The following is a 14,576-nucleotide window of genomic DNA, read 5'->3' on the forward strand; positions in this document are numbered from 1 at the left end:
GATATGCTCCAGCATGCCTCATTGGTACAGGACTTCCCTTCCTGCTTCAGCCTCCTAAACATTGGGTTTCTTCTCTCATGGAGAAGATGCAGTAACCAGGACTGGCCATTCACAGGCACCAGTCTGGTGGTGATGTTAAGTACTAAGTCTGATGCTTGTCCTGTTGATCAGTATATTGAAGAATCATTAGGAAAATATTTCTCCCAGCTTTGAAGTGAGGTGTGTAATTGCACTCCTCAAGAGGGAGAGGATCGGGCTGGAGAGATGGCTCAGTGGTTAAGAGCACTGACTGCTCTTCCAGAGGTCCTGAGTTCAATTCCCAGCAACCACATGGTGGCTCACAACCATCTGTAAAGAGATCTGATGGCTGGGGATTTAGCTCAGTGGTAGAGCGCTTACCTAGGAAGCGCAAGGCCCTGGGTTCGGTCCCCAGCTCCGGAAAAAAAAAGAGATCTGATGCCCCCTTCTGGTGTGTCTGAAAACAGCTACAGTGTACTCAGATATAATAAATACATCTTTTAAAAAAATGAGGCTACATATGTGTACTTACCTTCATTTACATGCCCCAAAATGTCAAACTCATGTGCCTCCTATTTTTTCTTTTGTTGTTGAGATGTGTCTGTATACCCTAGGCTGCCCTTAACTTGTAAACTCCCCAACCTCAACCTCCTCAGCGTTGCAATTCCAGACATGGTGGCAATGCCTGCTCCCACCTGCACTGGGTTCTTTTTTGTCTTTGTTGTGTCTGAGGTCTTGAATACCTTTTGTTGAATACCTCACATTCTTTATCAGTGAGTCTGCAAGGCTGGGGATGTGACTGAGAGTTGGAGGGCTAGCTGGCTCTCCACCTCCAGTCCTGTAAGGAAGAGCGTATCTCTCTGCTGTATGGCATTCCTCCAGCTTGCCGCACTTACAGGCTGCCTGTGTGCAGAAGGCACTGCTTCTCCTAACAGTGAATGGGAGGATCTGGGTTCGCAGAGCAATACCCCCAGGGAAATCAAGTGGGGAAAAGCATGGCCCTTCAGCCGATCAGTGGGAGGCCCTTAGGAAGGCACATTGCTCGCTTGCAGGTGATTTCCCTCCAGGCTCCCGTTCTACCGAAAACTTGTTTGCCCCTGTGCAATCTGTTCTCTTTTTTCTAGAATTGTGATTTCTCCTGGCCCACAGGGACCATGTTCATTGTGCCATCAAAAACAAGACCCGGAGACTCAGTGCCAAAGTTAAAAGCGCATCAAACACGCCTAGCATTTATTATTTTAGTCAAACCTACGGACCCCTCAGTAAACCCTCCTTGGGGCCTGGCCCCAGCAGTTTAAAGCTGAAGACCTTGGATGTAGGTGGCATGGATGGGACTAGTAGGTAGGGACTGGCTCTAAGGACTGGCTCTGAAACAGGGTTAGTCCCCCAGATGGAGAACGGTGTGGATGGGACAGAGGTCCGGGGTGACCTAGCTTTTGAGTAGGTGGGTTCAATAAAAAATTCACAAACAAATGAGCGATACAATATACTTTTGCCACCATTCCTTCAGGTCCCTGCCTTTTAGGGAGATTTCTATTTTTCCCTGGACTGATAAACAGCCTGGACACGCCCTTTCTTTACCATTTTCTACAACTTGAAGGGAAGTATTGGGGTACCTAGACTGGGTCTACACTAATCCCTATCATCTCCCCCAAATTGGCCCTCAAGGCAGAAAAGGCAAGATCTTCTCAAGGGTGAGGATCTAAGTCTCACTTGATCTAGGTCTAGAATGTCAATCCACAAGATTTCGAAATCTGTTCCCTTCCTCAAGAATAAGGTCAGCACAGAGCCCTCATATGTCAGGTTCCAGGCTGGTCCCAGGTTAAGACAGGGAGCTTAGGAACTGAATGGAATGCTTGCACGGTATGATGCTAAGGGTCAGGGCTGGGGCTGGAGCCTCTACGTGGGAGATCAGAGCCTAGTCATTCCTCTCTACCTGAAATACCTGTGCTGAGCTTTTCCTATGGAGAAGGGATGGGGCCCAGGGCAATGGGCTGGATCACATCCTTACTTCTGTTCCTTGCCAGAACAAGTCAGGGGTCATAAGGTAGGGATAGGGATCAACCCTCCAGGGGTGAGACACTATTTTTACTTTTCTTCCTCCAGTGCCAGGAAAAGCTGGCCTGGCACTTCCCAGAGAAGGAATGGAGCGGCACCCTGGCATCTCCTTTCCTTGGGAGACCTTTATAAACAGGTTTATAAGGGTCCCTAGTGACCAGGGGCATACCTTGTCCTGCCTCCTTCCCTCACCGAGGCAGGAGTAGGACCAGGGACAAGGGGTAAGGCTATGATGCTCAAGTGATGAACTGACCTTTCCCAGTTCTCCCCTGCCTTCTCCCTCACAAATACCTGCACAAGGCAGGTCCTCTGGAAAAGTGGCAGGGCCTCACCTGATTCCTCCTCCTGGCCTAGTACAGGGTTGGGGCCTGATTGCAACTCCTCGTTCCCCAGATCTCCTGGACAGGACAGTGTCACAGGAGGGTAGGGTCTCATCCAGGCTTGTTCTCCTTCCCTGGGTGGGGAAGCCCGAGGGGAGGAGTGAGGCCTGATCAGGACTCGTCTTCCATGCTGAAGCTGCTGCGCCGGCTGCTCGACTTGGAAACAGCCGGGGATACTGAAGAAAGCAGGGGGTCGGAAGCAGCCCGCAGTGGGGACAGGGCACCCCCTGACAGTCCTCCCACCATCCCCTCCTCCTCCATCAGAATGTCCTCTAGCCCTAGGTGGAAGGGGTCCCCCAGGTCCCCCAAGTGGTCGCTGGGAAAGTGCAGGTCCAGAAGGGTATCCGAAGGCGGTGCCGGAGGCTGTTGTGGAGGAGCATTCTGGGTAGGCCCCCCTGACACATGAAATGTTGTTGTGCTTGGCCTGCCCTCCTCCTCAATGTCCAGTTGTTCCGGCTTGAGGCTGTCAGAGACCGAGCTGGTGGCTAGGGAGAGCAGTCCTGGGTTGGGAGGGACCGGCAGACCATGGATCTGTGCCTGTAGTTCCAGCTCCTGCAAAAAACGAAGGGGAAGGTACAGAGTAAGACAGGATTCAGAGCCCCTCCGAGGCAGAAGAGTCTTTATTGAAAGGGCAGGCTCCCAGGTTCCAATACAGCCTCTGGCCCTCACTATGTGCCAAATGTCATGCTTAATCTCCGCGCGCCACTCTGCAAAACTATACAGTAATTGTGGGTTTTCTCATATGGCTGTTTCTGGGAATTAAATGAGTTAATGGGCATACAGTTCTTATTACAACACATGAGTCAACAAATATTGTGCACGTTAGACTATTGTTTATTTAGAGAATCTCTCTTTCCTCCTCCCCTCTCCCCCTTAGACAGGGTTTCTCTGTATATCCCTGTCTGGTCTTGAACTCAGAGATCTGCCTTCCTCTGTCTCCCTGGAATTAAAGGCATGTGCTACCGTGCCCAGATGAGACTCTCTTTTTTGTAAATATCTGTTTTTGTGTGCATAAGTGTTTTGCCTTCACATATGTGCATTATGTGTGCAGTGCCTGTGAAAGCCAGAAGAGGCCATCAGATCCCCTGGAACTGGAGTTCCAGAGTGCTGTGAGCAGCCCTGTGTGTACTTTAAAAAAAAAAAAAAACTCGGGGCTGGGGATTTAGCTCAGTGGTAGAGCACTTGCCTAGGAAGCACAAGGCCCTGGGTTCGGTCCCCAGCTCCGAAAAAAAGACCAAAAAAAAAAAAAAAAAAAAAAAAAAAAAAAAACTCTGGAAGGGTACCCAGTGAGTCATTAAACCATCTGGTTTTTTTTTTTTTAAATATTTTTTTTTCTTTTTTTCGGAGCTGGGGACCAAACCCAGGGCCTTGTGCTTGCTAGGCAAGCGCTCTACCACTGAGCCAAATCCCCAACCCCTAAAAATATTTTTATATACACACACACACATGCACACACATACATGCACAGACAAACATGCACATGCACACACACACACACACACACACACACACACACACACACACACACACACAGATACGCCGCACCTTTCTTCAGACACACCAGAAGAGGGCATCGGATCCCATTACAGATGGTTGTGAGCCACCATGTGGTTGCTGGGAATTGAACTCAGGACCTCTGGAAGAGCAGTCAGTGCTCTTAACCACTGAGCCATCTCCCCAGCTCAAACCATCTATTTCTTCTTTCTAATTTTTTTTTTGGTTCTTTTTTTTCGGAGCTGGGGACCGAACCCAGGGCCTTGCGTTCTTTCTAATTTTTAAAAGCAGAATCTGACTCTGGCTCTGGCTCTGGCCCTTGAACTCATAGCCGCACTAGTCCCTGCCTCCCGAATGGTACGTATGCCGCGCACGCGTCCTAACTATTCTTGTTAATGGTGTGCTAATTGCTTATCTCATCATCATGAACTGGGTTGCCTAAAGGGAAAACTGAGCAGCAGTTTGCCTGCCTCCACCTGCAGACGTGCCAGACATCCTCCCGATTTTATCCCTTCAAACCTGAATTCGGAGCTGCAGGCTTCGGTTGGCTTGCTCCAGGGACCGCTGCCGGCTCTCCAGGTCTTTAGAGCGCTGCTGTTCCTTCTGTAATTTGCGGATATAATCCACAGATGCCTTCAGGATGGTTCCCTTGTTCCAGCGCATCTCCCTGTGGGGCCGAAGGAGGAAAGACAGAGTGCTGCATGTGATATCGCTCAGGGGGATTGTACCAGGTAGACAGAACATCTGACCATGTCAGAATTTGAGGTAAATCAAAGGGTTAGAGTGCTTACAGTAAACCCTATGCTTGCAATCTTCCAGTGGTGACCATTATATCTCCAAACCCGGAAGCCCTCTTGACCCTTTCTGGCTCCTTTTCCCCAACAATAGCCAAGTCTGGCCTCTCAAGTGTTAATGTAGGAAACTATTTTCATTTCAGGCCCTCCCTGTACTTGGACACAGCCCTGCACCTAGAGTACTTTCTGTCCACCATGTGGCCTCCTCGATCTTCCCCATTCCTGTTCTGTGCTTATATACAGAGCTCCATCTTTTAGGCTCGCTATTCAAGCATTTTCTTGTCAGCTGAGGCCTGCCCAGCCCTACTCTGCTCGTGGCCAGCTAGCTTCACCATTCCAATCCACTGTGCAGGGGTGTTTGCTTGCATGTATGTGTACGCAGCGACAGCACCTGCCTGATGCCCATGGAGGCCAGGAAAGGGTATCAGATGCCTTGGAACTGGAGCAAAACCCAGGTCCTCTGGAAAAGCAGTCAGTGCTCTTAACTGCTGGGCACACTCTTCAGGTCCCGTGTCCTTTTTGTTGTTTTGAGGCTGTCCTCAAACTCTAGCTCCTCCTGCCTCAGACTGCTGAGTGCTGGGCTACCAGGCATACACCAGTAAGCCCAGTTCCCCTCTGTTCACTGTGTTCTCCAACCCTCCTTAGAAACGAAGTCACGGATTTTCTTTCATCAGATCCAAAGGACAATGGAGGTTTTCCCTTTGGTTCCCTCTGCTATCCTCAGAGCCTAGCAGAGTACCTGGTACAAAGCAAAGGCCCAATAGTGAACCCTAAGTGTGCGAAAGAAGTACAAAATGAACAGAACGCTTGTGCTTATGTTCCACAGGGTGTAGATAGGACAAACACTGTGGATTCAAAGTCGGAGGGTCTATAGTCCCCCAGCTAAGAATAAGACAGGGAGCTCTTTTGCGGGGGACGTAATGTTTTTTTGATGCAGAGTCTCACTCTGTAGCCCAGGATAGCCTAGAGCTTACTATGTAGCCCAGGCTGGTCTTGAACTCATGGCAATCCTCCTGCCCCAGCCTCCCCAATGCTGGGAGTACAGGTGTGAGCCTCAGCACCTGGCTCAGAGAACTTTTGTCTGGGCAAGACCACATGGCAGACACACCAAGGAACAACTTCCCTGGTCCAGGGTGCTTGTTCCACCTCCCATTGGCCTGGGGTCCCCAGCCCAGACTCACGGATCATTGGACTTGGGGATGAGGGTGCCCAGCTCTTTGATCCTATCGTTAATGTTGAATCGCCTGCGTCGTTCAACTTTCAAGAGAGGGGGAGAAAAAGAAAAGAGTAGGAAAGAGTCATCAATCGGTGAAGGAAGAGAGAGGAGCAGGGGTGCTGGGAGGCTCCCCATGAAGGCGGCCCTTGAAGCAAGGAGCACGGCAGGGCTGTGTGGCAGGGGGGCAAGTGCACCTGCTCTGGGGCTTACTTAGGTTGTGATTGTCTTTCTTCTGTCGCTCCTTCAAAAGGGCCTTTGCCTCGGTTTCTGGAAGAGAGTGAGGGTGGATATCAGGGCTTCTGGGTATAGGAAGCAGAGTCCCTGCAGATGCAGAGGTAGGGGCTAGTGGGAGAGGGACAGAAGCTGAGACTTAGAGATGGGGTCTTGCTTTCTTGTCCAGGCTGGCCTTGAACACCTGACTTAAACCATCCTCCTTGATAGTCTCCAATTAGCTGCAACTACAAAGTTTGGCCACGGAGCCAGACTTGAAAGTGATTAAAAAAACTAGATTTATTTTTATTTCCTGTTTATGGATGTTTTGCCTTCATGTGTGAATGCACACCACATGCACACCTCGCACTCAAGAACTCAGAAGAGGGCACTGGATCCCCTGAAACTTGAATTACAGATGGTCGTGGCCACCATATGGATGCTGGGAATCAAACCCAGGACTGGAAGAATAGCCAGTGAGTGCTCTTTACTGCCGAGCTGTCTCTCTGGCTCTGTTGTCATCGTCTTCCTCTTTTTCTTCTTCTTCGTCTTCTTTTGATGTTGCTGTTTCTCCTCCTCCTCCTCCTCTTCCTCCTCCTTCTTCTTCTTCCTCTTCTTCTTCCTCCTCCTCTTCTTCCTCCTCCTCTTCTTCTCTTCTGTCTTTTTATTTAAAAGCCAGGGCTTCAATATGTAGCCCATAGTGTCTTCCAAGTGCTGGGACCACAATCTTGCACCACGATACTTCTGTTGACTGTTTTAAAAGATGTCTTGAACCAGGCCTGGTACTTCATGCCTATAAGCCCAGCATTGTGACAGAGAGGGAGGAAGATTGCTCCAAGTTCAATGCCAGCCTGGGCTATACAGGGAGTTCCAGAGCTGGGCATTTGTGCAGAGCTCTGTAGTTTCAGCACTCGGGAGGCCCAGGCAAGAGGACTGCTGGGAATTTGAGATCAGCCTAGGCTACAGAGCGAAACTGTGTCTCAAAAAAAAAAAAAAAATACCTAAATAAATAAATAAATAAATAAATAAAACGGCTCTCTTTGTTACTTTTCAAAATGAAACTGTGGTGGTAACAGGCCTTCGTTACACCCAAGATAAGGGCAAGTCAGAGAAAACATGGTGAAAGTAGGACCAAGAGCCATGAGATAAAAACAACAAACAGGGGTTGGGGATTTAGCTCAGGGGTAGAGCGCTTGCCTAGCAAGCGCAAGGCCCTGGGTTCGGTCCCCAGCTCCGAAAAATAGAAAAAAGAAAAAAGAAAAAAAACCCAACAAACAAACAAAACCAAACCAAAAAAGGAAAGCAGCTCCCTTTGTTTCTCTTTTCTGTGGTGCTTGGGATGGAGCCTACTGTCTTGCAGATGGTAAGCTACCCTCCCACCCCAGCCTCAACCCCCGACTGAAAAATTCAAACCCTTCCCTAGAACTAGATTGAGCTCCAAGCTCAGGTTGTGACAGGGCAGGACAGGGTGGGATGGAAGGGCTAAGACCCTGGCTAGCACTTACCCGAGATCTCCCGTTTGATGTTAGGCAGCTCAGCAGGACAGGAATTGCTGACAGTGATGGCTGGGGTGGCCACACCCTGACTGCTGTACACATCAAGTAGATTTCCTGACACAGGCAGCTGTAGACAGCAAAGGCACAGAACAGCCTCCTCAAATCCAGGCTCCTGACCCTCACGTACTAAAAGCTAGCACCCTCTACTGCACTGTCTGGGGGATCCAAGTCTTCTCTTTCAGGGAAGTCTCACATGATACTTAAGAGCGAAACAGAACCAAGTGAACTTTCCCTGGTTTGTGGGAACTGGGTGGGGGGAAGAGGCACACCCACTCAGCCCCTCAAACATCTCAGTGGCTTCTGAAGCCTTTCTTCAAAACCCCAAAGCTGGCTCTGAGAAGAACTATGCTGGAGGAAAAAAAAATCACAATTCTCAGGTTCTCTGTCAGTTCTGCTCTGCATTCCAGGCCATTAGCTGCTTCCAGCATTCCCGACCAGCATTCTCGGAGCACTCCAACTCAGTCTTTTCAGACCTTGGTCAATTATCATGGCAACATGCCATCCAGAATCTGGCTTTCTGAAGCATTCCAGCCTAGTCCCCAGCCTCAAGTGTGATCCCTACTTTAAAAGCCATGAGCTCTTCCTGTCATTTACCAAGGTCTTGACTCTAGATCTACCCACACATCTTGATATCTCAGATTCACTAGTCTAAGTCTTTCTCAGCTACTGCTGCTTTTATAGCAGTCTAGATTTTGTCTGGCTCTCTTCCTATGCTAGATACACTCTGGTGCAATACACTCATATAGAAGTGCACCCCATCCTGGCCCTCAACAAACTGTCAGATACACAAACTCTAGTTGTGTCCAAACCAGTGAAAAGTTATGAAGTGGACCTTTTTGTGTGTGTGGCACTGAGGACAGAACCTAGGACCTCACCCACACGAGGCAAGCACTCTGCTCGGCTACATCCCCAAACTACTACCATTTTTATACAAGGTTCTATCCTTTCGGGATGTTGGGAAGCTGAGATAACTTGCAAGTGGTGAGGGTTTTCGGAATGTTCCAGAATCAGATTGTTATAACAGCAGATCTCTTGCTCTGAAAGTCATAGCCATTTTTTTTAAAACAAGGCTTGAGCCTCTTAGCCCAATTCACTGCAAGGGACCTGGCACATTCTAAATAGTACAAGGTCCAACCACTTACTAGCTTTTGGGTTCCAATTATTATACGGTAGTACCTGAATCTCTTGGCATGTTGGAACTGTTACATGATCTCCACTTCTTGGTACTTAGCAGAGCACAGCCCAAGTGCCCAGGTAATAGTATATCTATAAACTTCCCATATTATGTATACCCAAGTTTACCAGGGCCACCTGTCCATGAAATCTTAACAAAGGCCTGAGGGCAGTAGCAGCCTAAGCATCATTCTCAATATAAGGCCTTTCTCTCTATCTTTGGACAATGCATGGCAAGGGTTGCTCATATACACACAGCCGATTCGGGTGTGGTCTTAGTGACAGAAGAATGCCATAATGTTCAGACCACCTCCCTTCTTAGGGCCTCACCGTGCTGGGGAGCTGCAGCCCTGCAGTGCCTCCAGGAAGATAGCTGAGCATCTCATCGTTGTAACTGGACTCCAGGCTGATGATCTCATCAATGACATCATCAATCTGGGGGAAGAATAGATACTGAACAGGGTTAGCAGAACTGGAAGGGGAGGCTGGGGTGGGAGTAGCTTAATGGTAGAGTGCTGGCCTGACACGGGCAAGGCCCTAGGTTCTATTCCCAGCATCTCAGGCATTCACACACACCAACAAAACAAGAATAAACAAAGTGGATGAAGAGTATGAGGGAGGTTAGCTACGGCCTCTTACCTCCTTCTCTGAGCTGGACCCAATGGTGAGCAATGCCATGGGGCTGTTAGGAGCACTGCCTGTAGGGCCGGTGGCATGAGCAGTTTCAGGGGCAGGAAGTGGCTGAGCACTGGAAGGCCCTGGTGGTGGGGTGAGGGCCTGTGAAGCCAGCTTGGGCCCAAGTGTAGTAGACAAGTACTGTTTCACCTGTTGCCGGCGAGCTTGCTGCAAGTGGTAGCGTGTAGGGTTCTCTAGGTGGGTTTGAACCTGTGAAATAAAAGACCGTGCGGAAGGAGAGAAGGCACAAAAGAGCTCAGAGACGGAACTCTGAGCTCCAGGCTGTAACTCAACTATTTTTAGGCTCATGTGAACTAACGGGGCCTGGAATTTGAGAACATCTCAAAATTCTTAGTGGATATCCCCAAAACCCCAAACTTCTTTTCCCAGAAATCCTTTAGAGCCTCCAAAATCTACCCAGGGCTCATAAGTTCCCTCAGTTTCTAGATCACCTTGTCAGAGTCTTCAGCGCTCCCTGCTACATCTCTGACACCACTCACTATAACCACATATGCCTTCCCTAGACATATCCCAATGGCCAAAATATTCCTCACAAATACAGAAGAAAGCCTAAGAAACCATAAACACCTGGGGCACAATGGCAGATCATTTAAACACAATCATGAATTGTCCTTAGAACCACACGGCTCCCATCCAAAAGCCACGAGGACCCTGAGTGATGATTCCTTAGCTCCTATAAGTTACTGGTTCCCAGAGATTCTGGATCTGTCCTTACCTTGAGTACCTCCCTGGGCACCTGAGCAGGGGGTGGACGACTCAATGTGTGGCCACCAGCAGACACACCAATCACTGAGATGGCTGGTGAGGCAGGTGCAGGACTGGGGAACGGAGCGGCCGCTGCCTGTTCCCGCCGCTCACGCCTCTCCTGTTCCTGTGCCTGGGCCCTCATAAGCTGCTGCCGCAGCAAGACCCGTGAGGAGGAGGATGACATGGCAGGGGTCCGGGAGCCCCCTGCAGAAGACGATGCAGAGAGTGTAGCTGGGGTGGTCGGAGTGGCCTGCAGTGATATTGGAAGGCTGTAGAATGGGAAGGACAGGGCCACAGGTAAGCTACAAGTCTCTTTCCAAGCCTAAGGGTCACAGTGTGCTGGACTACATCCAGAAGCAGTCTTGGTCTCGGTGTTCTGAGACCATAATGTGTGGGTAGGAGACACAGGTACCAGGTCTGGATGTGGGCTTTTCAGGACACGCTGGGACCAGACACAGTTCCATCACTCAAAGGTCACAGTCTGGCCAACTCCTCGAGGGGAAATAAGATTGTAGCCTTTGGCCATAATGGTGAAGTCGCAGTTTGAGCGGGTTCACAGAGTGACTAGATGCTGGCCTCTAAGAAGAGTTTTGCTTACTAAAAACGTCAGCTCAAGTGGAACGGAAGCTGCACGGTGAAACGTGAACACAGAAGGTTGCTAAACCTACGCTGGAGCTCCTGGAAGTGGGCATCGACTCCATTTCCTCCTTGCCCAGCGCTCCGCTGCCAGGAGCTAGTTAGTCTAGAAAATCTCGGAGGTTTCACAATCCTCTCTCATCCTGCCCCTGTTCCAGGTCCCCTCCCCTCTCTTAGAGCCCGGGCCGATGACTCAGCACATTTAGGCTTCCACCCACTAGCCTGGACGCCCCAGAGCCGCGGGAGGGTGGGTTTGCCAGGTGTGAGGAGGGCAGAGCAGGGGCTGCATGGCCCCACCCACAGGAGGGCGGGAGTTTAAGAAGGCCACGCCCATTCGAGGAGTCAGGTTTGCGAGATCTATACAGGAATTCTAGTAGGGAGATAAGACAGGGTAAGGCAGGCCAGAGTCGCACTGACTTGTCCACCTGCTCTCCTCCTCCGGGCCGATAAATTTCAGTACGGGGTAAATAGAGGCTACCGAGAAGGGGAGAACAGGTTTGGGTGGGCTCAGAGGGTCCCTGGCCATAGAGTAAGGAGAAAGACTGGGAGCAGGGGTCAGTTAGGCCAATCCTACCTGGAGCGAAGGGATAGAGGCTGGCTTTTGAGCTCGTAGAAGCTGTCAGGATCAAGGATGTTTTCTAACTCGATGTCAGCAACAATCCCGGATTCCGGAAGCAAAGAATTCAGGCTGAGGGTGGGAGGGAGGAAGGAGTGGTGATCAGTGGCTGCCGGGAGCTCTAATACCCTCCCTTCCCTAGACACCAAGGCGGGCTCATATCCAGAAGGGCACTGCCGCGACTAAGTCCTTTCCCTCTTCCTACCCCACACTGCTTGCTACCCACAGGCCCTTGAGGGTCAGAACAATAGAAAGGTCTGGACCCCAACTCCCTCCCTTGAACCATCACAACAACCTGGGATTAAGGTGGGGGGTTGGGGGGGCGCACAACAGGACTTTGGGAATGACAATTAACTTTGAATAAGGCTTCCGGGCTGCTTGCATTCAGAGTTCTCCCAGCCCCCACACCCCCTACTGTTTTGCCCACAGCTGAATGTGAACCCATATCTGTATACATGCACACAGAGCAAGTCAGGGCACTTATCAGCCCAACTCTCCATTGTAACACCAACTGAATGCATCACACAGACACCTGGGCTCCCCTTTTCTCTCTGCATCAGGAGTTAGCCTTTTGCAAATGGCTTCTTCCAGCCCCTGCCAGAGTTTATTGGCCACTGATGCCCACCCGAAAACGGAACTAGGAAAGGCTCCCCTCACTCCACCAGGGAGCAACTTCGAGAGAGTCTGAGGGCATGATCTGCCTTGCAGGAGCATCTTTCTTAGCTAGGAGAAACTGCCTGACCTCCTCCTCCTACTTCCTAGACAGATCAAAACACATACCCGTTTTCAGTAACAACATTCACTTGGACACAAAACATGAAGGAAGAAGGCTGAGGTCAGCCTAGACTATATAAGGAGTCTGCATCTCAAATTATAAAACCACCTCAGGAGCTGGGACTTGCACTGTATCAGCAAAGCAGTATCCATCCCTCCTTTCAACTGTGCCCACTACTGTGATGACCCAGGCTGTTATAAGCAATCCAAAATAGTTTTGCTCAGTCCTCTCTGTTGGGGATAAAGGACCCTAGTGTCCCGGCCAAACACGCACGAGGGCGAATATACATCCTTGCTGGAGGTGTACAGCTCCGTGGTACAGCACTTGTGTAGCCAAGTGTGAGGCCCTGGGCTCTACCCACCGCATCCCCAAATATTATGCACCCTTGAATTTAGTCAAGTTTGGAATCCACGAAGCTTGTGACTCCGCTTGCTAAAAAGTCTCTCCCCTCCCCTGTGATGGTCTTCCTTCCTCTCCTTGCCCACAGATGGGGCTCTAAAGCCACCCAGGAAGTTGGGAAGAGGAAGCTCTAAGAGTAGCTGAGTTCAGCAAATCCCAGGCAGAAAGGGGGCAGCCCCCTCCCATACTCACACACCACTGCACATAAGTTGGAAAAGATGGGTGCTGAGGAAAGCAGGGATATGGACAAGGAAGGGCTGGAGCTTCAAAGCAAGGCTGATGGAGGTGAGAGGAGCCGAAAAGGAGAGACCGAGGACCCACCCAGACCGGGATGGTGCAATCGGTACTCACTCCAGCTCTAGAGACTGATTCAAGATTACACCCGGGAACTGAAAGACCGGCTGGGAGGGCGAAATAAAAGGAAGAGGGGGTGTGTGGGTAGGGAGTGGGCAGGGCCAGCTGCGAGGCCAGGGCGAGTGGCAACAGAAACAAGACCCTCCTCTGGGTTCCCATATAAGGCTTGAGGCCTCCCCCCAACACCCTCCCCCGCGCCTAAAAAGTGAACTGTATCTTTCCAGTCTGCCCGCCTGCCTCAAATTTAAGCACCCATTGGATAAGACAAGAGGGGTTTCCACTATCTCGGCCTTTCTGTACAGACCCCGGGTGAGCGGGGTAGCAACAGTGAACCGATTGGGGTCGTCAAGTTGCTTCGCTCCATTATTCACACACACACACTCCCGGCATATCTGAGACCTCCCCCTAACTCCTTAGGTTCATGTTATTTCCAAACACAGAACCAGCTACTGGGAATCACCAGGTGCCCCCCAAAACACCTTTGCCTCCCGGGATTCTTTTTTCCCCACACTGAAGGAGGGGAGAATCCCAGGATTTCCTTAAAATCAGGGTCTCACCTGACAGTGTGCCCTCAAATTCATCCCTCCGCTCCGACTCACAATCCCCAATTCAGCTTCTAATCAGTTTCCCAAGTTCAAAGACAGCAGACCAGTTTCTGTATACTCCACAATCTGCTCCGCTAGACCCAACAAAGAGCCCCCCAAATATGACTCTGCCCTCCTCAAAGCACTCCCACTACTCCTGTAAGCTATCTAAGCAGGTCAGTACCAGATTTCTGAGGTGCCCACCCAAGATGGGCACTCCGACGTCCTTCAAGCCTAGGACAAGAGTCTCCAATGTCCGGGACCCCCAGTGTCCTAACATGAGTCCCTGGGGAACCTCACTTGTCACTCCCGGCCCCAGGTGGCCCCGCACCTGAGCAGCTGGGCCGAGTCAGCTGGCCTGCGCTCTTCCAACAGCACGAACACGGCTCGAGGGCCCTCCGCGCTGGCCTCTACGCCGTCCCGAGCTGTCTCAGTTGCATGAGACATGACGCCCGGCCCCGGGCGAGCCCTGCCAGGCCGGTCGGGCCTTGGCCCGGTCCCCCTAACAAAATAAGAGTCCCCCTCCCCCCGCTTGCCGCTGCCTCCTCCGTTAAGCCATGGAGCTAGCTCTGCGTGGGCGGGCGGCGTCGGGAAGATGGGATGGGCCGTGAGTCATCACCCGCCCTGAACGGACCGACACCCCCCAACCTAACCCCGAACGACCGCTCGCCTCCCTCTCGTCCTCTTTCCCCCTCCTCCTTGGGCTGGGGAAACTCCACAGGAAGTGACCACACTGGGGATGGAAGTCTGGTTAGGCCATACCTCCCGAGCAAGGCAGCCAGTTGCAGCCGGGAGATTGGAGAGCCCGCCCTAAGCCACCACTTCGAGTCGTAGGGAACACCGACTTTGGCCCGCCCTTCGGAGAAGGGG

At 51.0% G+C, this 14,576-nt stretch overlaps 1 protein-coding gene across 10 annotated transcripts; it reads right to left on the minus strand.

Moving 5' to 3' along the window:
- Window positions 1-1,212: 1,212 nt before the first annotated feature.
- Window positions 1,213-14,576, minus strand: Tfe3 (transcription factor binding to IGHM enhancer 3). Of its 10 annotated transcripts, none has more exons than NM_001271227.1 (10): window positions 14,038-14,432; window positions 11,553-11,666; window positions 10,311-10,611; window positions 9,539-9,784; window positions 9,230-9,334; window positions 7,676-7,793; window positions 6,171-6,227; window positions 5,926-6,001; window positions 4,470-4,617; window positions 1,213-3,008 (listed from the first exon to the last, which is right to left on the minus strand). In NM_001271227.1, exons 1-10 carry the CDS (start codon window positions 14,151-14,153, stop codon window positions 2,568-2,570), a joined length of 1,722 nt encoding a protein of 573 aa, NP_001258156.1. In that variant the 5' UTR covers window positions 14,154-14,432; the 3' UTR covers window positions 1,213-2,567. The 10 variants fall into 10 exon arrangements, with proteins under 10 accessions (NP_001258156.1, XP_006256790.1, XP_006256789.1 ...); XM_006256728.5 differs by lacking the exon at window positions 14,038-14,432 and adding an exon at window positions 14,469-14,576 and having other exon boundaries at window positions 1,216-3,008; XM_006256727.5 differs by lacking the exon at window positions 14,038-14,432 and adding an exon at window positions 13,120-13,299 and having other exon boundaries at window positions 1,216-3,008.

The sequence above is a fragment of the Rattus norvegicus genome, chromosome X (assembly GCF_036323735.1).
Source record: "Rattus norvegicus strain BN/NHsdMcwi chromosome X, GRCr8, whole genome shotgun sequence".
In the NCBI taxonomy this organism is placed as follows: domain Eukaryota; kingdom Metazoa; phylum Chordata; class Mammalia; order Rodentia; family Muridae; genus Rattus; species Rattus norvegicus.